General features: G+C 41.7%; 1 protein-coding gene across 1 annotated transcript in view; it reads right to left on the bottom strand.

Annotated features, from left to right (window-relative positions):
• Positions 1–24,175, bottom strand: part of LOC108160828 (serine protease inhibitor 42Dd) — a 32,679-nt gene extending 8,504 nt beyond the window's left edge. The window contains exons 1-2 of the mRNA XM_033390587.1: positions 24,169–24,175; positions 23,921–24,089 (exon numbers count right to left, since the gene is read on the bottom strand). Coding sequence (XP_033246478.1) covers positions 23,921–24,089; positions 24,169–24,175 — 176 coding nt within the window. The remainder of the gene's footprint in view (positions 1–23,920; positions 24,090–24,168) is intronic.
• Between the last annotated feature and the right edge of the window lie 1,457 nt (positions 24,176–25,632).

Raw genomic sequence — 25,632 nt, 5'->3', positions numbered from 1 at the left:
GATTCTCGAGAGATCAACACCGAAAGATACCCGAAAAGATGCATACCCCCTTCCCCATATAGATGGGATACTCAGTCGATTGCCACCTGCCAAATACATAACGGGACTCGATATGAAGCATGCTTATTGGCAAATTCCCCTAGAGGAGTCTTCACGCCAATACACCGCGTTTACCATACCTAACCGACCGCTGTATCAATACAAAGTTATGCCTTTTGGTCTAACCAATGCCTCACAAACCCTCTGTCGTTTAATGGATAAGGTAATACCTGCTAACTTGCGTACGAGAGTGTTTGTTTACCTCGATGACTTACTAATTTTATCAGACGATTTCGAATCCCATTTAATGTTACTGAGAGAAGTTGCAGTACACTTACGAAAGGCTAATCTTACGATAAACATTGCCAAGTCGCACTTTTGCATGCGTGAGATTAAGTATCTGGGGTTCATCATTGGATACGGACAGGTAAAGACGGATCCGAGTAAAATTGAAGCTATTAAAGAATTCCCCGTTCCCAAGACGGTAAAACAATTGCGACGATTCCTTGGTCTTGCTGGGTGGTACCGTCGTTTCGTTGACAATTATGCAACGGTAAGTTGCGCCCTCACAGAACTATTAAAGAAACCGAAAGCGTATGCGTGGAACCCTTTGGCCAATCAGGCATTTGAAAAACTTAAACAGTACCTGACGTCAGCTCCCATTTTGTCTACTCCTGATTTCTCAAAACCCTTTTTGCTGTTATGTGATGCTAGTACTGTAGGAATTGGTTGTGTGTTAGCTCAGAAAAACGAAGAAGGAGAAGAATTACCCGTAGCATTCATGTCCGAGAAGCTATCTAAAGCTCAGAAAAACTACTCAGTCACGGAATTAGAATGTTTAGCGGTGATAAAGGGAATTAAAAAGTTTCGTGCTTATGTAGAAGGTCAGGCATTCGAGGTGATAACCGATCATGCCTCATTACAATGGCTTATGCGTCAGAAGGAGTTGTCTGGTAGATTAGCTCGATGGGCCATAAAACTACAGGGATTCTCTTTTGAGATAACGCACCGGAAGGGCTCACTAAACGTGGTAGCGGATGCCCTATCGCGTAAAGAGGAAATTACTGTTTCTGAAATGGAAGAGCAGGGTCCGATAGTTGATCTATCTGCCGCAGAATTTAAATCACCAGAATATATGACCTTAATTGATAATATTCGCGCTAAGCAAGACAAATTACCAGACTTGAAGATTCTCAATGATTTTGTCTACAAAAGAACCGAACCTGATCAGGGAAATAATGGTGTAGATAATCTATCTTGGAAATTGTGGATTCCTAGGGAACTCACCCAAGGTGTAATCTCGCGGGCTCATGATCCGCCCAATGCCGCTCACAGTGGAGTAGGGAAAACCATCGAAAAGATTAAAAGATATTTGTTTTGGCCAAAAATGAACAAGCAAATACGTGAGTATGTAACTCATTGTGAAGTGTGTCGTCACACCAAACACCCGAACACCGTGTTGAAACCACCCATTGGAAAACCAATGGTGTCTGATCGTCCGTTTCAAAAGCTTTATATGGATTTGCTGGGTCCATATCCCCGATCCAAGAAAGGGCATATTGGTTTACTTATTATCGTAGATCACTTCACAAAATTTCATTTCCTATGCCCTCTTACGGTGTTTACTTCCAATCGGGTGTGCGATTACCTCGAAAATTATTTGTTCTGTACATTTGGAGTCCCCGAGGTGATATTAACAGATAACGGATCTCAATTCGTTTCTGGAGCCTTTCAGGCTTTTCTAACCCGCTTTGGGATACAACATATTCGTACGGCGATATATTCACCACAGGCGAATGCCAGTGAGAGACTCAATAGATCGGTGTTAGCAGCTATAAGAGCTTACATAAGCCGGGATCATTCCACTTGGGATACCAAATTACCGGAAATCAGTGCTGCTCTCAGATCCAACATTCACCAAAGCACCGGGTACTCGCCCTATTTCCTAACCTTTGGACAAAATATGATTCTGAATGGCAAAGACTATGAGTTGCTTCGCCGCTTAAGACTCCTATCGGAGGATAGCCGCTTTAGTTATCCGGAAGCACTACAAATTATTCGCGAATCGGCAAAGAAAAAGGTGAAAGAGTCACATGAACAAAATGCTAGGCGATATAATCTACGCTGTCGGAAAGTAGAGTTTAAGGTTGGAGAGCCAGTACTTGCCCGCAATTTCTGCCAAAGCAATGCTATTGAAAAGTTCAATGCAAAGTTAGCGCCGGTTTTTATTTCAGCCGTGGTATCTAGACGAGTTGGCTCATCCTATTATCAACTGAAGAACGAACAGGGTAAAAACTTAGGAATATTTCACCTCAAAGACATACAAGTGAAACACTAGGCAACTGTCCTTTTTCCGTTTAGGCTTCGCCAGTTAAAACTAGCGCTTCCTCAACTGTGGTGTAGTGGCCACTCTAAAACTCCAGAGAACAGCTTGGGAAGTACGGCCCTCGCGTTTAACATTAACTCTTCTCTTTACAAAAACAAGATAAGAGATCAATTACAAGAGAGCAGTAGTTAAAGCTTCCATTGAAGAGCTTAATGTCTAATTTAGAGAAGCAGCGTGGATCTGTGGGAGTTATGTTTTAAAGCTTTACTAGAAATCATACGATTACTCCGTTAGTCGTGGAAGCTATGTGTAAGCTTTGCTAAGCATCGTACGATTACTCCGTTATCTAGGGAAGCAAGGTGTAAGCTTTGTCTAAAATCGTACGATTACCCCGTTGGTTGTGGAAGGTAAAGTTCCGATCGTAAGGGCTAATGCAAGTAATAGAACTTCTGGCTAGATCATTGCTATAGTGAAGCTGTGCGAATTCGGATGTGTCTTTTTATACAAATATATAGATCCAAGTGAATTTGAAAACGTTGTGCAATCAAACACGTGCCAAGTAAATTGAAGTTCTGGTGGACTACATTATTCCTTTTGGATTAAGAAAAATAAAAGGTATTTGGACCTTACAATAGTGACACAGCTTTAACAGTCTCGTATCATAGGGCTGGAAATCTTACTACGTTCGACACTGGGAAAGAAAAACCAATTGACCCCCCCTCCAAGAACGAGGTCATCAAAGTCCATCGATTTCTTAGTAGATCTGGGAAAGACCTCGGATTTCCCAGGAACCAGCATCTACATAAACCAACGATAACTACAACCAAATAAACCAGAAAGAGCCGTCCGAAGATATACTAGAGTGAAACCCGAAGTTATGTGGATGCATACTTGAGCTGAAGTACATTTTGGAGTAAGACGAGAAGAATGGTTTTCTTGCGAATACGGAGAAACTAATATGCCGCACTCGTCACCCTTCTCGCTTATGAATCAAGCGCGCGGCTAAGGCTTTCGCATGTAGTTCTTCGCAGTGTGTGGAGTGGTTCTCAAACTGTGAAAATAAAACATTCTGCGGCGATCCACACTGCCGTTTAATAGTCGTCGTGTGAAAATGTACCAAAGTATTAGTTTTGAGTCTCGTCATGAGATTTTCCATTTATTAAAGATTAGGCTACGCACTAACTATTTTTGTATTTTATAGATTTAAAAAGAAAACGAGGGGGAACGTTGTGAGTTGCTGCGGAGACCGCAACTCTACATTTATACCCGATACTTAGTCAGTATGGCTCTCCTTAGGCAGACGCCGCTAATATTAAACGACACGACAAAGAGAGAGACAGAAAATCAGTCTGAGCTTGTCGTCGGGCGCTGCGTGGCCACTGCAAATTGATTTCTTGCTTTTGACTACAAAAATGATCCGATCTGATCCAGATTCAGCAATCTGATAGATATGGTCATTATCTATGATTCTGCGTTTTTAGTTTTCTTGAATATGAAATATTGTGGATGCAACAGATTTTCGTCCTTTGTGGGGGCGGAAGGGGGTGGGGCGAAATTCTGAGATATACGTTTTATAGTGAGATCTAACAGAAGTGCGGATACCAAATTTGGTTACTCTAGCCTTAATAGTCTCTGAGATTTGAGGATGCCCCAGATTTTCGTCCTTTGCGGGGGCGGAAGGGGATGTGGCGAAATTTGGACACGAAACGGTCAAGGTCCGATATCACAGGAGTGTGGATACCAAATTTGGTTGCTCTGGCTCTAATAGGTTCTGAGATCCTTGAACTCATATTTTGCAATTGGCAAAACCGACCATGAAACCTGTGTGTTAGAGAGAGACAGAGCGAGAAAGAATGAAATTGTTTTCTTGATTCTGGCTATAATAATTATACGATCTGGTTGAGATTTTACACTCTAGAACATATAGTCATTTTCTACGATTCTTCGTTTTTGGTTTTATCGTATCTTTAAAAATGTGGATGCCACAGATTTTCGTTCTTTGTGGGGGCGGAAGTGGGCGGGGCGAAGTTTTGAAATATTTTTGTAGCAGTGACATATCACAGAAGTCTGGATCCAAAACATCGTTGCTCTAGATTTTATAGTCTTTGAGCACTAGGCGCTGAAGGGGACGGACGGACGGACGGACGGACGGACGGACGGACGGACAGACGGACAGACAGACAGGGCTCAATCGACTCGGCTATTGATGCTGATCAAGAATATATATACTTTATGGGGTCGGAAACGATTCCTTCTGGACGTTACACACATCCACTTTTACCACAAATCTAATATACCCCAATACTCATTTTGAGTATCGGGTATAAAAAACCAATAATGTATATAATTACCCATAATTAGAAATTAGCGCAAATGAAAACCACATTTTTTTTAAGATCAGCCGTTGAGTGGCAAATCGTCGTCGTACGGGTATGAATATGGAAAGAAAATCGGTGTTTCATCCGAATTAGAAGTGAAGACCTGTATATTCATAATTTTTCTCCCTTCCTCAGAATATGTTCCTACGTCGCCCCTTGAGCTCAACGGACACGCCGGATAATTCGTATAAAGTATGAGTGAGTTACGAACTTCCTTAAACGGAATTCTCGAGTATTTTCGAAATATATATCTGTCTTATAAAACTTATATTCCGGTATATAAAACAACCATATCCGTGCCATAATTTAAAGCGGATTGGCTATATACACATATAACTAGGTATAACCTGCTACTATTTCCTCCTTCTTTATTTTTTTTTTGTGGACGTTGACATGCAATGACTGCATCTTTCAAGAGGCGATGCAGTTACTGCACCGTCAAGTGGCCCGTGTGACACCAGCAGAAGGCTGTTACGCGCGGATCCCAGGCAAAACGCAGCCCTCCTCCCGCCCAACCGACCGAGGGGCGCTGCCGCATGACGCGCGGTGCGTAGCCGAACCAAACGCGAACATGCAAGAAATATAGCTATTAGACTAACATTCGAGGAAAATTAGTACTAAACTTACTAAGAAACTAAGCATGCAATCAAAGTACAAATACCATTACAGTTACTAATTAATAGAAAGGTGTGTAAGGATTAATAATTTAATAAGAGGAAGAGAATTAGTGGTGGATATAATATGGTAGAGGGAATTATAATCCGAGCATAAGACCCTAAACGGTTCATGCAAGGAATAATTCGATCTACAAAGTGGAAGGAACAACGGTATAAAATTTCTAGTCAGTCTAATAGGAATCGTGAAGTTTATGCGGCTCAACAGATCAGGGCTGTCTATGTCACCCCTGATCAAGTTGTGCATAAATATCACACCAAGCATTTTTCTACGGTTAACTAAGGATGGGAGGTTTACTAATAGTAGTCTACTAGAGTAAGATGGGAGTCTTACACCCGCATCCCAGTTAAGGCCCCGCAGAGCAAAGAGTAAAAAGTTTTTCTGTACTGATTCTATACGGTCCTGGTGTACTTTGTACTGAGGGCACCATACACAGGAGCCGTATTCTAAGATTGGACGAACAAGCGAGGTATAGAGAGTCTTTGTTATATAGGGGTCGTCAAATTCCTTTGACCACCTCTTTATAAACCCAAGCACGCTCATGGCCTTATTTACCATGGTAGAAATGTGTTCGGAAAACTTTAACTTGGGGTCTAACATAACACCCAGATCATCCACCAGGGTAATTCTCTCAAGAGAACCACCAAATAGGGTGTAAGGAGCCAACAAAGGGCTAGAACGATGAAATGTCATAACTTTGCATTTCGAGGCATTAAGGTGTAACAAGTTTGCACAACACCATGACTGAAAGTTATTGAGATCGGATTGCAAGCGAGAATGAAATGAAATGTCCTTGTACTGGACACAGAGTTTAACATCATCCGCATACATAAGTACTCGAGAGTATGTTAATACTGAAGGTAAGTCATTAATAAAGAGTGTGAAGAGTAAGGGGCCTAGATGGCTGCCTTGTGGTACTCCCGAAGAAACCTTTACTGGGAAAGAGAGGGAGTTTTTGAAGAGGACTCTTTGAGACCTAGAACAAAGATAGCTAGAAATCCATCTCAGGAGGTTGGGCGGAATTATTTAATTACTTTGTGCTAAGTTTATACTTATCTGGAAAACCATGAAGTCCAAACCCTTAAATTTTGAATTATTAAATAATAATTAATAGATAATAATGGAACATTAAACCTTTCGTGTTTGTCCTGAGTAGAGCCTGAGGAAGTCCGATGATCAAATAGAGATGCGCTCGATTAGGGTTATGCTGTCGATTAAACGGCATACAAAGGTAGGGAGGGTAGAGAAGGGGTCAAAGTCATCTGAGTTCATAGAGCATAGCTAGAGGTACACGTTCCGAAATCCTGCTATACTATTGGTGTCTGACCGTCAAAAAAAGTATGTACAACCTCCATCCGTACATACAATCTCACACCTCTACGAATATGAATTTCTGGCACATTACATAGATTGGCGCCCAACGTGGGGCCAGAGTACGAGTTACTACTGGTTAAAACCCCCAAAAACTTTGCTCGTTGCAATTTTAAATTCCACATTAAAATTAATACTTCCCGTCCAACTACTGTAACGGAGGATATTGATGGAATTTTGGGTTTAAGATTCTGAGTTTCGGAATACCTAACCAAATAGAATCCGACAGGTAGCAAGGGATGGAAACTGATATTTTTTTGTTACCAGAATTAATTTGCGAATATACGACAGCTATTCACAAAGGCGGATAGGTCGGCCAAATTATAATAGGATAACCCCAAAAGAGTTTATGAGGGAAGAGTATCGATGGCTTTCGGAAGTCTAATTTTCTAGATATAGATTTGGAAATTAGCCATTGCCAAGGTTACCGACCACATAAACATACCATAGACCAATTTAGATTTCATTGAGGTTATATTCCGGCGACAAGCGAAAGCGTATATCGGACGGAGTCAAGCTCGAAAAGGACAAATATTGGGTATTTAGGAAAATTTTGTAGAATTTATTGAAGCTTTGGTCCTATAATTAGGGATTTCCACATTTAGTGATCAGAACTCGTATTACTGGGTTACCTTAACATGTCACCAGTACAACGTACTCCAGGGGGCAAGGCGTCGGGTGACGTGGACGCCCAGATATGTGGTATATGTCAAGAAGCCATAAGAAGAAGTCAACTAATATGTACTGCGTCTTGTGGGCACCGGTATCATGATACTTGCATGAAAGAGTTCGTGAAGAATAACAGAAATTGCCCCGTATGTAGGGCGGAGTTGAATCCGGAGGAACTTTCGATTGATGAGAATACTCTAGCAGCCGAATTACCACCCGACATGGGTTCGGAGAGAGGACATCAAAAGTCAAGAGGGGCTAGGCCTAAACAGGGACGGGGAACTACATCGCGCAGAGGGATGCATACTAGGTTGCAGTCTCAACAATTTCGGGATAATTCTTTGGGCAGTATCAGCCATAGGTCGGGCGAAGGAGATATGCCGGAAAGAACCCTTGAGGTTATACAAGCCCTGATAAAAGGTGAGCAGAAAGATATGATGGTGGAGCTAAGTTCATTCGTTAAGAATTTGATCGAAGAAAACCTACGCGGACAATTAGGTAGGATGACTATAGCTTCAGATAGCACGCCTGTGCAAGCGACAAGGCAAAATCACGAGCCTAATATAACAGGAAACTCGTTGTCTTCAGAAAATGGAAGGGAAAGGGGATAACCACATCCAAATGTCTCTAACAGGGCAATAGCTCCTGGGAAGGCCGCTAATATCTTAGCCAGTTGGCGACTAAAGTTTGACGGATCCAAAGACGCTATGCACGTCGACGAATTCCTGTACAGGGTTCGTTCACTTACATCCTCCACTTTAAATAACGATTACGAATTACTCTGTGACAATATGCATCTGCTTTTCTCGTCTAAAGCCAGCGATTGGTTTTGGAACTTCCATAGAAAGAACCCACAGTTTTCTTGGCAAACTTTTTCTGCCTCGTTTAGACAACGATTCGATGATGCTAAAGATGATTTCGACTTGTGGGAGTTGATTAGAAAACGCCGTCAGAGAGAGGGTGAATCGTTTGACGATTACCAGACGGCCGTCGAAGAATTAGTGTCCAGGCTCTCACACGAGGTTAGCGAAAATAAGTTAGTAGACATTTTAAAACGTAACGCAAAAACGGCCCTCAGATATGAACTCTTGCATCTCAAAATCAGCGATCGAACTGGCCTGAGAGAAGAAGTTCGCAAGCACGAAAACTTCTGTAAAGACAACCATAACCCTTTTCCACGAGGTAAATTCAGCAAACCGAATGTAGCAGAAATACTTACGGACAATGAAGATATGGAGGAAGAAGACGTTTCGCAGATTTATCGTAAGAAACTAGTATGCTGGAACTGCGACCAGGAAGGGCATCGTTTTGATGATTGTTTAGGAGAAAGGCGAATTTTCTGCTATGGGTGTGGTGCTAAGGATATTTATAAACCTCGATGCGTCAAATGTAACCCAGCGAAAAACTTGAAACGGGATGTACCGACCGGAGCCCAGTCAGTACATCCGACCAAGAACAGCAACTAAACGAAAGTAAACCAACTACCTTAAGAGGGCTTTCCGAAGGGGTAGTTGACGTAAAACCGGATATGATACTACACCAAATTTGTACAGGTATAGATGTAGCGACTCAAACGATGGAGAGCAAAGAGTTAGATTCAGAAAATGTGAATACGTGGTTTAAATTGATAGTTAAGCCCAAACGATCGACGGTCCGGAGACGAGCGTTCTGGAAAAAGGTCCAATCTGTTCGAAAACGTTTAGTCTCAGCAGTTATTCTGAGTTCAGATAACCGATTGTACACGGAGGTAATGATCGAAGGGAAAACTTATAAGGCTTTGCTGGATTCAGGAGCAACCATTAGTTGTTTGGGTGGGAGAGCAGCAACCTTTTTAGCACATCACCCACAGTCTCAGAAGTGTTTGGGAACCATACGCACTGCCAGCAACGAAGCTTGTACCGTAGTGTCCAAATTGGTGGTTCCGATTGAATTCCGTAAAATAGTTAAGGAAGTAGAGTTCTTTATCATACCAGATTTAAAGCAAGATGTTTATTTAGGAGTTGACTTTTGGAAAGATTTCGGTCTTCTATCCCAATTATTGACCCGAGAAGCAACTGTTAGCTGTTTGGAGAATAGAGACGACACGATTATGAAGGAAACGCCTAAAATGCATTCCCTAAATGAAGAACAAAGGAACCAATTAGAGGCGGTAATAAGAACCTTCCCGTCATATGAATGCGACGGACTAGGTCGTACACACCTAATACAACATTCTATGGTAATCAATGCCGAAGTACCCGTCAAACAACGACATTGGCCCATTTCCCCGCGAAAGAGAAAGTGATGTTCGAAGAAGTAGAGAAGATGATTAAGCTGGGCGTGATAGAACCTTCAAATAGTCCATGGAGTAGCAATTGCGTCCTAGTAAAGAAAGGGAACAAGAATAGGTTATGCCTTGATTCTCGAGAGATCAACACCGAAAGATACCCGAAAAGATGCATACCCCCTTCCCCATATAGATGGGATACTCAGTCGATTGCCACCTGCCAAATACATAACGGGACTCGATATGAAGCATGCTTATTGGCAAATTCCCCTAGAGGAGTCTTCACGCCAATACACCGCGTTTACCATACCTAACCGACCGCTGTATCAATACAAAGTTATGCCTTTTGGTCTAACCAATGCCTCACAAACCCTCTGTCGTTTAATGGATAAGGTAATACCTGCTAACTTGCGTACGAGAGTGTTTGTTTACCTCGATGACTTTCTAATTTTATCAGACGATTTCGAATCCCATTTAATGTTACTGAGAGAAGTTGCAGTACACTTACGAAAGGCTAATCTTACGATAAACATTGCCAAGTCGCACTTTTGCATGCGTGAGATTAAGTATCTGAGGTTCATCATTGGATACGGACAGGTAAAGACGGATCCGAGTAAAATTGAAGCTATTAAAGAATTCCCCGTTCCCAAGACGGTAAAACAATTGCGACGATTCCTTGGTCTTGCTGGGTGGTACCGTCGTTTCGTCGACAATTATGCAACGGTAAGTTGCGCCCTCACAGAACTATTAAAGAAACCGAAAGCGTATGCGTGGAACCCTTTGGCCAATCAGGCATTTGAAAAACTTAAACAGTGCCTGACGTCAGCTCCCATTTTGTCTACTCCTGATTTCTCAAAACCCTTTTTGCTGTTATGTGATGCTAGTACTGTAGGAATTGGTTGTGTGTTAGCTCAGAAAAACGAAGAAGGAGAAGCCTATCTAAAGCTCAGAAAAACTACTCAGTCACGGAATTAGAATGTTTAGCGGTGATAAAGGGAATTAAAAAGTTTCGTGCTTATGTAGAAGGTCAGGCATTCGAGGTGATAACCGATCATGCCTCATTACAATGGCTTATGCGTCAGAAGGAGTTGTCTGGTAGATTAGCTCGATGGGCCATAAAACTACAGGGATTCTCTTTTGAGATAACGCACCGGAAGGGCTCACTAAACGTGGTAGCGGATGCCCTATCGCGTAAAGAGGAAATTACTGTTTCTGAAATGGAAGAGCAGGGTCCGATAGTTGATCTATCTGCCGCAGAATTTAAATCACCAGAATATATGACCTTAATTGATAATATTCGCGCTAAGCAAGACAAATTACCAGACTTGAAGATTCTCAATGATTTTTTCTACAAAAGAACCGAACCTGATCAGGGAAATAATGGTGTAGATAATCTATCTTGGAAATTGTGGATTCCTAGGGAACTCACCCAAGGTGTAATCTCGCGGGCCCATGATCCGCTCAATGCCGCTCACAGTGGAGTAGGGAAAACCATCGAAAAGATTAAAAGATATTTGTTTTGGCCAAAAATGAACAAGCAAATACGTGAGTATGTAACTCATTGTGAAGTGTGTCGTCACACCAAACACCCGAACACCGTGTTGAAACCACCCATTGGAAAACCAATGGTGTCTGATCGTCCGTTTCAAAAGCTTTATATGGATTTGCTGGGTCCATATCCCGATCCAAGAAAGGGCATATTGGTTTACTTATTATCGTAGATCACTTCACAAAATTTCATTTCCTATGCCCTCTTACGGTGTTTACTTCCAATCGGGTGTGCGATTACCTCGAAAATTATTTGTTCTGTACATTTGGAGTCCCCGAGGTGATATTAACAGATAACGGATCTCAATTCGTTTCTGGAGCCTTTCAGGCTTTTCTAACCCGCTTTGGGATACAACATATTCGTACGGCGATATATTCACCACAGGCGAATGCCAGTGAGAGACTCAATAGATCGGTGTTAGCAGCTATAAGAGCTTACATAAGCCGGGATCATTCCACTTGGGATACCAAATTACCGGAAATCAGTGCTGCTCTCAGATCCAACATTCACCAAAGCACCGGGTACTCGCCCTATTTCCTAACCTTTGGACAAAATATGATTCTGAATGGCAAAGACTATGAGTTGCTTTGCCGCTTAAGACTCTTATCGGAGGATAGCCGCATTAGTTATCCGGAAGCACTACAAATTATTCGCGAATCGGCAAAGAAAAAGGTGAAAGAGTCACATGAACAAAATGCAGCGATATAATCTACGCTGTCGGAAAGTAGAGTAAGGTTGGAGAGCCAGTACTGGAATCTGCAAAGCAATGCTATTAAAAAGCAATGCAAAGTTAGCGCGGTTTTTATTTCAGCCGTGGTATCTAGACGAGTTGGCTCATCCTATTATCAACTGAAGAACGAACAGGGTAAAAACTTAGGAATATTTCACCTCAAAGACATACAAGTGAAACACTAGGCAACTGTCCTTTTTCCGTTTAGGCTTCGCCAGTTAAAACTAGCGCTTCCTCAACTGTGGTGTAGTGGCCAGTTGTGACTCTAAAACTCAGAGAACAGCTTGGGAAGTACGGCCCTCGCGTTTAACATTAACTCTTCTCTTTACAAAAACAAGATAAGAGATCAATTACAAGAGAGCAGTAGTTAAAGCTTCCATTGAAGAGCTTAATGTCTAATTTAGAGAAGCAGCGTGGATCTGTGGGAGTTATGTTTTAAAGCTTTACTAGAAATCATACGATTACTCCGTTAGTCGTGGAAGCTATGTGTAAGCTTTGCTAAGCATCGTACGAGAACTCCGTTATCTAGGGAAGCAAGGTGTAAGCTTTGTCTAAAATCGTACGATTACCCCGTTGGTTGTGGAAGGTAAAGTTCCGATCGTAAGGGCTAATGCAAGTAATAGAACTTCTGGCTAGATCATTGCTATAGTGAAGCTGTGCGAATTCGGATGTGTCTTTTTATACAAATATATAGATCCAAGTGAATTTGAAAACGTTGTGCAATCAAACACGTGCCAAGTAAATTGAAGTTCTGGTGGACTACATTATTCCTTTTGGATTAAGAAAAATAAAAGGTATTTGGACCTTACAATAGTGACACAGCTTTAACAGTCTCGTATCATAGGGCTGGAAATCTTACTACGTTCGACACTGGGAAAGAAAAACCAATTGACCCCCCTCCAAGAACGAGGTCGTCAAAGTCCATCGATTTCTTAGTAGATCTGGGAAAGACCTCGGATTTCCCAGGAACCAGCATCTACATAAACCAACGATAACTACAACCAAATAAACCAGAAAGAGCCGTCCGAAGATATACTAGAGTGAAACCCGAAGTTATGTGGATGCATACTTGAGCTGAAGTACATTTTGGAGTAAGTCGAGAAGAATGGTTTTCTTGCGAGTACGGAGAAACTAATATGCCGCACTCGTCACCCTTCTCGCTTATGAATCAAGCGCGCGGCTAAGGCTTTCGCATGTAGTTCTTCGCAGTGTGTGGAGTGGTTCTCAAACTGTGAAAATAAAACATTCTGCGGCGATCCACACTGCCGTTTAATAGTCGTCGTGTGAAAATGTACCAAAGTATTAGTTTTGAGTCTCGTCATGAGATTTTCCATTTATTAAAGATTAGGCTACGCACTAACTATTTTTGTATTTTATAGATTTAAAAAGAAAACGAGGGGGAACGTTGTGAGTTGCTGCGGAGACCGCAACTCTACATTTATACCCGATACTTAGTCAGTATGGCTCTCCTTAGGCAGACGCCGCTAATATTAAACGACACGACAAAGAGAGAGACAGAAAATCAGTCTGAGCTTGTCGTCGGGCGCTGCGTGGCCACTGCAAATTGATTTCTTGCTTTTGACTACAAAAATGATCCGATCTGATCCAGATTCAGCAATCTGATAGATATGGTCATTATCTATGATTCTGCGTTTTTAGTTTTCTTGAATATGCAATATTGTGGATGCAACAGATTTTCGTCCTTTGTGGGGCGGAAGGTGGTGGGGCGAAATTCTGAGATATACGTTTTATAGTGAGATCTAACAGAAGTGCGGATACCAAATTTGGTTACTCTAGCCTTAATAGTCTCTGAGATTTGAGGATGCCCCAGATTTTCGTCCTTTGCGGGGGCGGAAGGGGATGTGGCGAAATTTGGACACGAAACGGTCAAGGTCCGATATCACAGGAGTGTGGATACCAAATTTGGTTGCTCTGGCTCTAATAGGTTCTGAGATCCTTGAACTCATATTTTGCAATTGGCAAAACCGACCATGAAACCTGTGTGTTAGAGAGAGACAGAGCGAGAAAGAATGAAATTGTTTTCTTGATTCTGGCTATAATAATTATACGATCTGGTTGAGATTTTACACTCTAGAACATATAGTCATTTTCTACGATTCTTCGTTTTTGGTTTTATCGTATCTTTAAAAATGTGGATGCCACAGATTTTCGTTCTTTGTGGGGGCGGAAGTGGGCGGGGCGAAGTTTTGAAATATTTTTGTAGCAGTGACATATCACAGAAGTCTGGATCCAAAACATCGTTGCTCTAGATCTTATAGTCTTTGAGCACTAGGCGCTGAAGGGGACGGACGGACGGACAGACGGACAGACAGACAGGGCTCAATCGACTCGCTATTGATGCTGATCAAGAATATATATACTTTATGGGGTCGGAAACGATTCCTTCTGGACGTTACACACATCCACTTTTACCACAAATCTAATATACCCCAATACTCATTTTGAGTATCGGGTATAAAAAACCAATAATGTATATAATTACCCATAATTAGAAATTAGCGCAAATGAAAACCACATTTTTTTTAAGATCAGCCGTTGAGTGGCAAATCGTCGTCGTACGGGTATGAATATGGAAAGAAAATCGGTGTTTCATCCGAATTAGAAGTGAAGACCTGTCTATTCATAATTTTTCTCCCTTCCTCAGAATATGTTCCTACGTCGCCCCTTGAGCTCAACGGACACGCCGGATAATTCGTATAAAGTATGAGTGAGTTACGAACTTCCTTAAACGGAATTCTCGAGTATTTTCGAAATATATATCTGTCTTATAAAACTTCTATTCCGGTATATAAAACAACCATATCAGTGCCATAATTTAAAGCGGATTGGCTATATACACATATAACTAGGTATAACCTGCTACTATTTCCTCCTTCTTTATTTATATACTTTGTGCTAAGTTTATACTTATCTGGAAAACCATGAAGTCCAAACCCTTAAATTTTGAATTATTAAATAATAATTAGTAGATAATAATGGAACATTAAACCTTTCGTGTTTGTCCTGAGTAGAGCCTGAGGAAGTCCGATGATCAAATAGAGATGCGCTCGATTAGGGTTAAGCTGTCGATTAAACGGCATACAAAGGTAGGGAGGGTAGAGAAGGGGTCAAAGTCATCTGAGTTCATAGAGCATAGCTAGAGGTACACGTTCCGAAATCCTGCTATACTATTGGTGTCTGACCGTCAAAAAAAGTATGTACAACCTCCATCCGTACATACAATCTCACACCTCTACGAATATGAATTTCTGGCACATTACATAGATTGGCGCCCAACGTGGGGCCAGAGTACGAGCTACTACTGGTTAAAACCCCCAAAAACTTTGCTCGTTGCAATTTTAAATTCCACATTAAAATTAATACTTCCCGTCCAACTACTGTAACGGAGGATATTGATGGAATTTTGGGTTTAAGATTCTGAGTTTCGGAATACCTAACCAAATAGAATCCGACAGGTAGCAAGGGATGGAAACTGATATTTTGTTTGTTACCAGAATTAATTTGCGAATATACGACAGCTATTCACAAAGGCGGATAGGTCGGCCAAATTATAATAGGATAACCCCAAAAGAGTTTATGAGGGAAGAGTATCGATGGCTTTCGGAAGTCTAATTTTCTAGATATAGATTTGGAAATTAGCCATTGCCAAGGTTACCGACCACATAAACATACCATAGACCAATTTAGATTTCATTGAGGTTATATTCCGGCGACAAGAGAAAGCGTATATCGGACGGAGTCAAGCTCGAAAAGGACAAATATTGGGTATTTAGGAAAATTTTGTAGAATTTATTGAAGCTTTGGTCCTATAATTAGGGATTTCCACATTTAGTGATCAGAACTCGTATTACTGGGTTACCTTAACATGTCACCAGTACAACGTACTCCAGGGGGCAAGGCGTCGGGTGACGTGGACGCCCAGATATGTGGTATATGTCAAGAAGCCATAAGAAGAAGTCAACTAATATGTACTGCGTCTTGTGGGCACCGGTATCATGATACTTGCATGAAAGAGTTCGTGAAGAATAACAGAAATTGCCCCGTATGTAGGGCGGAGTTGAATCCGGAGGAACTTTCGATTGATGAGAATACTCTAGCAGCCGAATTACCACCCGACATGGGTTCGGAGAGAGGACATCAAAAGTCAAGAGGGGCTAGGCCTAAACAGGGACGGGGAACTACATCGCGCAGAGGGATGCATACTAGGTTGCAGTCTCAACAATTTCGGGATAATTCTTTGGGCAGTATCAGCCATAGGTCGGGCGAAGGAGATATGCCGGAAAGAACCCTTGAGGTTATACAAGCCCTGATAAAAGGTGAGCAGAAAGATATGATGGTGGAGCTAAGTTCATTCGTTAAGAATTTGATCGAAGAAAACCTACGCGGACAATTAGGTAGGATGACTATAGCTTCAGATAGCACGCCTGTGCAAGCGACAAGGCAAAATCACGAGCCTAATTTAACAGGAAACTCGTTGTCTTCAGAAAATGGAAGGGAAAGGGGATTACCACATCCAAATGTCTCTAACAGGGCAATAGCTCCTGGGAAGGCCGCTAATATCTTAGCCAGTTGGCGACTAAAGTTTGACGGATCCAAAGACGCTATGCACGTCGACGAATTCCTGTACAGGGTTCGTTCACTTACATCCTCCACTTTAAATAACGATAACGAATTACTCTGTGACAATATGCATCTGCTTTTCTCGTCTAAAGCCAGCGATTGGTTTTGGAACTTCCATAGAAAGAACCCACAGTTTTCTTGGCAAACTTTTTCTGCCTCGTTTAGACAACGATTCGATGATGCTAAAGATGATTTCGACTTGTGGGAGTTGATTAGAAAACGCCGTCAGAGAGAGGGTGAATCGTTTGACGATTACCAGACGGCCGTCGAAGAATTAGTGTCCAGGCTCTCACACGAGGTTAGCGAAAATAAGTTAGTAGACATTTTAAAACGTAACGCAAAAACGGCCCTCAGATATGAACTCTTGCATCTCAAAATCAGCGATCGAACTGGCCTGAGAGAAGAAGTTCGCAAGCACGAAAACTTCTGTAAAGACAACCATAACCCTTTTCCACGAGGTAAATTCAGCAAACCGAATGTAGCAGAAATACTTACGGACAATGAAGATATGGAGGAAGAAGACGTTTCGCAGATTTATCGTAAGAAACTAGTATGCTGGAACTGCGACCAGGAAGGGCATCGTTTTGATGATTGTTTAGGAGAAAGGCGAATTTTCTGCTATGGGTGTGGTGCTAAGGATATTTATAAACCTCGATGCGTCAAATGTAACCCAGCGAAAAACTTGAAACGGGATGTACCGACCGGGGCCCAGTCAGTACATCCGACCAAGAACAGCAACTAAACGAAAGTAAACCAACTACCTTAAGAGGGCTTTCCGAAGGGGTAGCTGACGTAAAACCGGATATGATACTACACCAAATTTGTACAGGTATAGATGTAGCGACTCAAACGATGGAGAGCAAAGAGTTAGATTCAGAAAATGTGAATACGTGGTTTAAATTGATAGTTAAGCCCAAACGATCGACGGTCCGGAGACGAGCGTTCTGGAAAAAGGTCCAGTTATTCTGAGTTCAGATAACCGATTGTACACGGAGGTAATGATCGAAGGGAAAACTTATAAGGCTTTGCTGGATTCAGGAACAACCATTAGTTGTTTGGGTGGGAGAGCAGCAACCTTTTCAGCACATCACCCACAATCTCAGAAGTGTTTGGGAACCATACGCACTGCCAGCAACGAAGCTTGTACCGTAGTGTCCAAATTGGTGGTTCCGATTGAATTCCGTAAAATAGTTAAGGAAGTAGAGTTCTTTATCATACCAGATTTAAAGCAAGATGTTTATTTAGGAGTTGACTTTTGGAAAGATTTCGGTCTTCTATCCCAATTATTGACCCGAGAAGCAACTGTTAGCTGTTTGGAGAATAGAGACGACACGATTATGAAGGAAACGCCTAAAATGCATTCGTACACACCTAATACAACATTCTATGGTAATCAATGCCGAAGTACCCGTCAAACAACGACATTGGCCCATTTCCCCCGCGAAAGAGAAAGTGATGTTCGAAGAAGTAGAGAAGATGATTAAGCTGGGCGTGATAGAACCTTCAAATAGTCCATGGAGTAGCAATTGCGTCCTAGTAAAGAAAGGGAACAAGAATAGGTTATGCCTTGATTCTCGAGAGATCAACAAATATACCCGAAAAGATGCATACCCCCTTCCCCATATAGATGGGATACTCAGTCGATTGTCACCTGCCAAATACATAACGGGACTCGATATGAAGCATGCTTATTGGCAAATTCCCCTAGAGGAGTCTTCACGCCAATACACCGCGTTTACCATACCTAACCGACCGCTGTATCAATACAAAGTTATGCCTTTTGGTCTAACCAATGCCTCACAAACCCTCTGTCGTTTAATGGATAAGGTAATACCTGCTAACTTGCGTACGAGAGTGTTTGTTTACCTCAATGACTTTCTAATTTTATCAGACGATTTCGAATCCCATTTAATGTTACTGAGAGAAGTTGCAGTACACTTACGAAAGGCTAATCTTACGATAAACATTGCCAAGTCGCACTTTTGCATGCGTGAGATTAAGTATCTGAGGTTCATCATTGGATACGGACAGGTAAAGACGGATCCGAGTAAAATTGAAGCTATTAAAGAATTCCCCGTTCCCAAGACGGTGAAACAATTGCGACGATTCCTTGGTCTTGCTGGGTGGTACCGTCGTTTCGTCGACAATTATGCAACGGTAAGTTGCGCCCTCACAGAACTATTAAAGAAACCGAAAGCGTATGCGTGGAACCCTTTGGCCAATCAGGCATTTGAAAAACTTAAACAGTGCCTGACGTCAGCTCCCATTTTGTCTACTCCTGATTTCTCAAAACCCTTTTTGCTGTTATGTGATGCTAGTACTGTAGGAATTGGTTGTGTGTTAGCTCAGAAAAACGAAGAAGGAGAAGAATTACCCGTAGCATTCATGTCCGAGAAGCTATCTAAAGCTCAGAAAAACTACTCAGTCACGGAATTAGAATGTTTAGCGGTGATAAAGGGAATTAAAAAGTTTCGTGCTTATGTAGAAGGTCAGGCATTCGAGGTGATAACCGATCATGCCTCATTACAATGGCTTATGCGTCAGAAGGAGTTGTCTGGTAGATTAGCTCGATGGGCCATAAAACTACAGGGATTCTCTTTTGAGATAACGCACCGGAAGGGCTCACTAAACGTGGTAGCGGATGCCCTATCGCGTAAAGAGGAAATTACTGTTTCTGAAATGGAAGAGCAGGGTCCGATAGTTGATCTATCTGCCGCAGAATTTAAATCACCAGAATATATGACCTTAATTGATAACATTCGCGCTAAGCAAGACAAATTACCAGACTTGAAGATTCTCAATGATTTTTTCTACAAAAGAACCGAACCTGATCAGGGAAATAATGGTGTAGATAATCTATCTTGGAAATTGTGGATTCCTAGGGAACTCACCCAAGGTGTAATCTCGCGGGCCCATGATCCGCCCAATGCCGCTCACAGTGGAGTAGGGAAAACCATCGAAAAGATTAAAAGATATTTGTTTTGGCCAAAAATGAACAAGCAAATACGTGAGTATGTAACTCATTGTGAAGTGTGTCGTCACACCAAACACCCGAACACCGTGTTGAAACCACCCATTGGAAAACCAATGGTGTCTGATCGTCCGTTTCAAAAGCTTTATATGGATTTGCTGGGTCCATATCCCCGATCCAAGAAAGGGCATATTGGTTTACTTATTATCGTAGATCACTTCACAAAATTTCATTTCCTATGCCCTCTTACGGTGTTTACTTCCAATCGGGTGTGCGATTACCTCGAAAATTATTTGTTCTGTACATTTGGAGTCCCCGAGGTGATATTAACAGATAACGGATCTCAATTCGTTTCTGGAGCCTTTCAGGCTTTTCTAACCCGCTTTGGGATACAACATATTCGTACGGCGATATATTCACCACAGGCGAATGCCAGTGAGAGACTCAATAGATCGGTGTTAGCAGCTATAAGAGCTTACATAAGCCGGGATCATTCCACTTGGGATACCAAATTACCGGAAATCAGTGCTGCTCTCAGATCCAACATTCACCAAAGCACCGGGTACTCGCCCTATTTCCTAACCTTTGGACAAAATATGATTCTGAATGGCAAAGACTATGAGTTGCTTTGCCGCTTAAGACTCTTATCGGAGGATAGCCGCATTAGTTATCCGGAAGCACTACAAATTATTCGCGAATCGGCAAAGAAAAAGGTGAAAGAGTCACATGAACAAAATGCTAGGCGATATAATCTACGCTGTCGGAAAGTAGAGTTTAAGGTTGGAGAGCCAGTACTTGCCCGCAATTTCTGCCAAAGCAATGCTCTTAAAAAGTTCAATGCAAAGTTAGCGCCGGTTTTTATTTCAGCCGTGGTATCTAGACGAGTTGGCTCATCCTATTATCAACTGAAGAACGAACAGGGTAAAAACTTAGGAATATTTCACCTCAAAGACATACAAGTGAAACACTAGGCAACTGTCCTTTTTCCGTTTAGGCTTCGCCAGTTAAAACTAGCGCTTCCTCAACTGTGGTGTAGTGGCCAGTTGTGACTCTAAAACTCCAGAGAACAGCTTGGGAAGTACGGCCCTCGCGTTTAACATTAACTCTTCTCTTTACAAAAACAAGATAAGAGATCAATTACAAGAGAGCAGTAGTTAAAGCTTCCATTGAAGAGCTTAATGTCTAATTTAGAGAAGCAGCGTGGATCTGTGGGAGTTATGTTTTAAAGCTTTACTAGAAATCATACGATTACTCCGTTAGTCGTGGAAGCTATGTGTAAGCTTTGCTAAGCATCGTACGATTACTCCGTTCGGATGTGTCTTTTTATACAAATATATAGATCCAAGTGAATTTGAAAACGTTGTGCAATCAAACACGTGCCAAGTAAATTGAAGTTCTGGTGGACTACATTATTCCTTTTGGATTAAGAAAAATAAAAGGTATTTGGACCTTACAATAGTGACACAGCTTTAACAGTCTCGTATCATAGGGCTGGAAATCTTACTACGTTCGACACTGGGAAAGAAAAACCAATTGACCCCCCCTCCAAGAACGAGGTCGTCAAAGTCCATCGATTTCTTAGTAGATCTGGGAAAGACCTCGGATTTCCCAGGAACCAGCATCTACATAAACCAACGATAACTACAACCAAATAAACCAGAAAGAGCCGTCCGAAGATATACTAGAGTGAAACCCGAAGTTATGTGGATGCATACTTGAGCTGAAGTACATTTTGGAGTAAGACGAGAAGAATGGTTTTCTTGCGAATACGGAGAAACTAATATGCCGCACTCGTCACCCTTCTCGCTTATGAATCAAGCGCGCGGCTAAGGCTTTCGCATGTAGTTCTTCGCAGTGTGTGGAGTGGTTCTCAAACTGTGAAAATAAAACATTCTGCGGCGATCCACACTGCCGTTTAATAGTCGTCGTGTGAAAATGTACCAAAGTATTAGTTTTGAGTCTCGTCATGAGATTTTCCATTTATTAAAGATTAGGCTACGCACTAACTATTTTTGTATTTTATAGATTTAAAAAGAAAACGAGGGGGAACGTTGTGAGTTGCTGCGGAGACCGCAACTCTACATTTATACCCGATACTTAGTCAGTATGGCTCTCCTTAGGCAGACGCCGCTAATATTAAACGACACGACAAAGAGAGAGACAGAAAATCAGTCTGAGCTTGTCGTCGGGCGCTGCGTGGCCACTGCAAATTGATTTCTTGCTTTTGACTACAAAAATGATCCGATCTGATCCAGATTCAGCAATCTGATAGATATGGTCATTATCTATGATTCTGCGTTTTTAGTTTTCTTGAATATGCAATATTGTGGATGCAACAGATTTTCGTCTTTTGTGGGGGCGGAAGGGGGTGGGGCGAAATTCTGAGATATACGTTTTATAGTGAGATCTAACAGAAGTGCGGATACCAAATTTGGTTACTCTAGCCTTAATAGTCTCTGAGATTTGAGGATGCCCCAGATTTTCGTCCTTTGCGGGGGCGGAAGGGGGTGTGGCGAAATTTGGACACGAAACGGTCAAGGTCCGATATCACAGGAGTGTGGATACCAAATTTGGTTGCTCTGGCTCTAATAGGTTCTGAGATCCTTGAACTCATATTTTGCAATTGGCAAAACCGACCATGAAACCTGTGTGTTAGAGAAAGACAGAGCGAGAAAGAATGAAATTGTTTTCTTGATTCTGGCTATAATAATTATACGATCTGGTTGAGATTTTACACTCTAGAACATATAGTCATTTTCTACGATTCTTCGTTTTTGGTTTTATCGTATCTTTAAAAATGTGGATGCCACAGATTTTCGTTCTTTGTGGGGGCGGAAGTGGGCGGGGCGAAGTTTTGAAATATTTTTGTAGCAGTGACATATCACAGAAGTCTGGATCCAAAACATCGTTGCTCTAGATCTTATAGTCTTTGAGCACTAGGCGCTGAAGGGGACGGACGGACGGACGGACGGACGGACGGACGGACGGACGGACAGACGGACAGACAGACAGGGCTCAATCGACTCGGCTATTGATGCTGATCAAGAATATATATACTTTATGGGGTCGGAAACGATTCCTTCTGGACGTTACACACATCCACTTTTACCACAAATCTAATATACCCCAATACTCATTTTGAGTATCGGGTATAAAAAACCAATAATGTATATAATTACCCATAATTAGAAATTAGCGCAAATGAAAACCACATTTTTTTTAAGATCAGCCGTTGAGTGGCAAATCGTCGTCGTACGGGTATTGAAATGGAAAGAAAATCGGTGTTTCATCCGAATTAGAAGTGAAGACCTGTCTATTCATAATTTTTCTCCCTTCCTCAGAATATGTTCCTACGTCGCCCCTTGAGCTCAACGGACACGCCGGATAATTCGTATAAAGTATGAGTGAGTTACGAACTTCCTTAAACGGAATTCTCGAGTATTTTCGAAATATATATCTGTCTTATAAAACTTCTATTCCGGTATATAAAACAACCATATCCGTGCCATAATTTAAAGCGGATCGGCTACTAATTTTACTTTCACGTTTGCCTTCTAGTTATATAATTATCATATTTTTCTCTTCTTTCCAATTTAATTTCTTTTACGCCATATTCTCTACACATAAGTCCTATATACATATACACATATAACTAGGTATAACCTGCTACTATTTCCTCCTTCTTTATTTAATTACTTTATGCTAAGTTTATACTTATCTGGAAAACCATGAAGTCCAAACCCTTAAATTTTGAATTATTAAATAATAATTAGTAGATAATAATGGAACATTAAACCTTTCGTGTTTGTCCTGAGTAGAGCCTGAGGAAGTCCGATGATCAAATAGAGATGCGCTCGATTAGGGTTATGCTGTCGATTAAACGGCATACAAAGGTAGGGAGGGTAGAGAAGGGGTCAAAGTCATCTGAGTTCCCCAAGAGCGACGGAATATAGCCTGACTATTTGTCGGTAGTCGGTTAACCAGTTAGTTAAAATTCACATTCTTTTCTTTTTGATTTATTTTGTAGAGTTCCTTTTGAACATTAAATCAAGTGTACCTAAAACATCTTTGCGAATGTGTTCGTATAGCAGATAGGAGAGTAGGAAAGATCCCACGACATTCCGGCGAGCTAGTTAGAGCATAGCTAGAGGTACACGTTCCGAAATCCTGCTATACTATTGGTGTCTGACCGTCAAAAAAAGTATGTACAACCTCCATCCGTACATACAATCTCACACCTCTACGAATATGAATTTCTGGCACATTACAAAAGCCAGGCCTGTGCTGATAGACGACGGCGAGAACACGAGATTTCCACCAGCCTCCGACTTCGCCAGGTGTCCGAAAAGCTCTAAGGAAAACTTTCCATCGCCTGCGGAGCTACTGGAATTGTTAACGGACTTGGCCATAGTCAGAACAGAGCCCAGGAGGAGCAACAGTGAGAGTGCGGCCTTGGATGCTGTGTGCTCGGAAGCTGGGGAAAGACGTGGGAAAAAGTATCACACAAAGTGATTAGATGGGAAGTCCTACGATAAAAAATTAGTGTCTCCTACCCAACATGATGAAGCTGAATGATCTACCCAAATTCCGTGATCTCCTTATATACGTACTCACAGAAATATTTTTATTTTTATCGTTATCTGTGCTGATTCTGGTTTTAACATGCTTCTCAGCCACATGCATTTCTCTTAAAAATTCTCTCTTAATTCTCAAGATACTGAGAAACTGGAATACTCCCTTAATATCCACTCTTCCCGCACGCACTCTATTTGGTGCTATTTATGCTTTTTATACCCGATACTCAAAATGAGTATTGGGGTATATTAGATTTGTGGTAAAAGTGGATGTGTGTAACGTCCAGAAGGAATCGTTTCCGACCCCATAAAGTATATATATTCTTGATCAGCATCAATAGCCGAGTCGATTGAGCCCTGTCTGTCTGTCCGTCTGTCCGTCCGTCCGTCCGTCCGTCCGTCCGTCCGTCCGTCCGTCCGTCCCCTTCAGCGCCTAGTGCTCAAAGACTATAAGATCTAGAGCAACGATGTTTTGGATCCAGACTTCTGTGATATGTCACTGCTACAAAAATATTTCAAAGCTTCGCCCCGCTCACTTCCGCCCCCACAAAGAACGAAAATCTGTGGCATCCACATTTTTAAAGATACGATAAAACCAAAAACGAAGAATCGTAGAAAATGACTATATGTTCTAGAGTGTAAAATCTCAACCAGATCGTATAATTATTATAGCCAGAATCAAGAAAACAATTTCATTCTTTCTCGCTCTGTCTCTCTCTAACACACAGGTTTCATGGTCGGTTTTGCCAATTGCAAAATATGAGTTCAAGGATCTCAGAACCTATTAGAGCCAGAGCAACCAAATTTGGTATCCACACTCCTGTGATATCGGACCTTGACCGTTTCGTGTCCAAATTTCGCCACACCCCCTTCCGCCCCCGCAAAGGACGAAAATCTGGGGCATCCTCAAATCTCAGAGACTATTAAGGCTAGAGTAACCAAATTTGGTATCCGCACTTCTGTTAGATCTCACTATAAAACGTATATCTCAGAATTTCGCCCCACCCCCTTCCGCCCCCACAAAAGACGAAAATCTGTTGCATCCACAATACTGCATATTCGAGAAAACTAAAAACGCAGAATCATAGATAATGACCATATCTATCAGATTGCTGAATCTGGATCAGATCGGATCATTTTTATAGCCAAAAGGAACAAATTAATTTGCAGTGGCTACGCAGCGACCGACGTCACGCTCAGACTGATTTTCTGTCTCTCTCTTTGTCGTGTCGTTTAATATTAGCGGCGTCTGCCTAAGGAGAGCCATACTGACTAAGTATCGGGTATAAATGTAGAGTTGCGGTCTCCGCAGCAACTCACAACGTTCCCCCTCGTTTTGTTTAGAACTAAGCATCAACAACATTGACATTGAAACAGTTTTCCATATAAAAATATATATATGTATCTTACTTACTTCCACACCTACGAAATACGAAGAATTGA

The sequence above is a fragment of the Drosophila miranda genome, chromosome 3, assembly GCF_003369915.1.
Source record: "Drosophila miranda strain MSH22 chromosome 3, D.miranda_PacBio2.1, whole genome shotgun sequence".
NCBI lineage: Eukaryota > Metazoa > Arthropoda > Insecta > Diptera > Drosophilidae > Drosophila > Drosophila miranda.
Note: the sequence above shows the minus strand (reverse complement) of the source record. Positions and strands in the feature narration are given on the sequence as shown.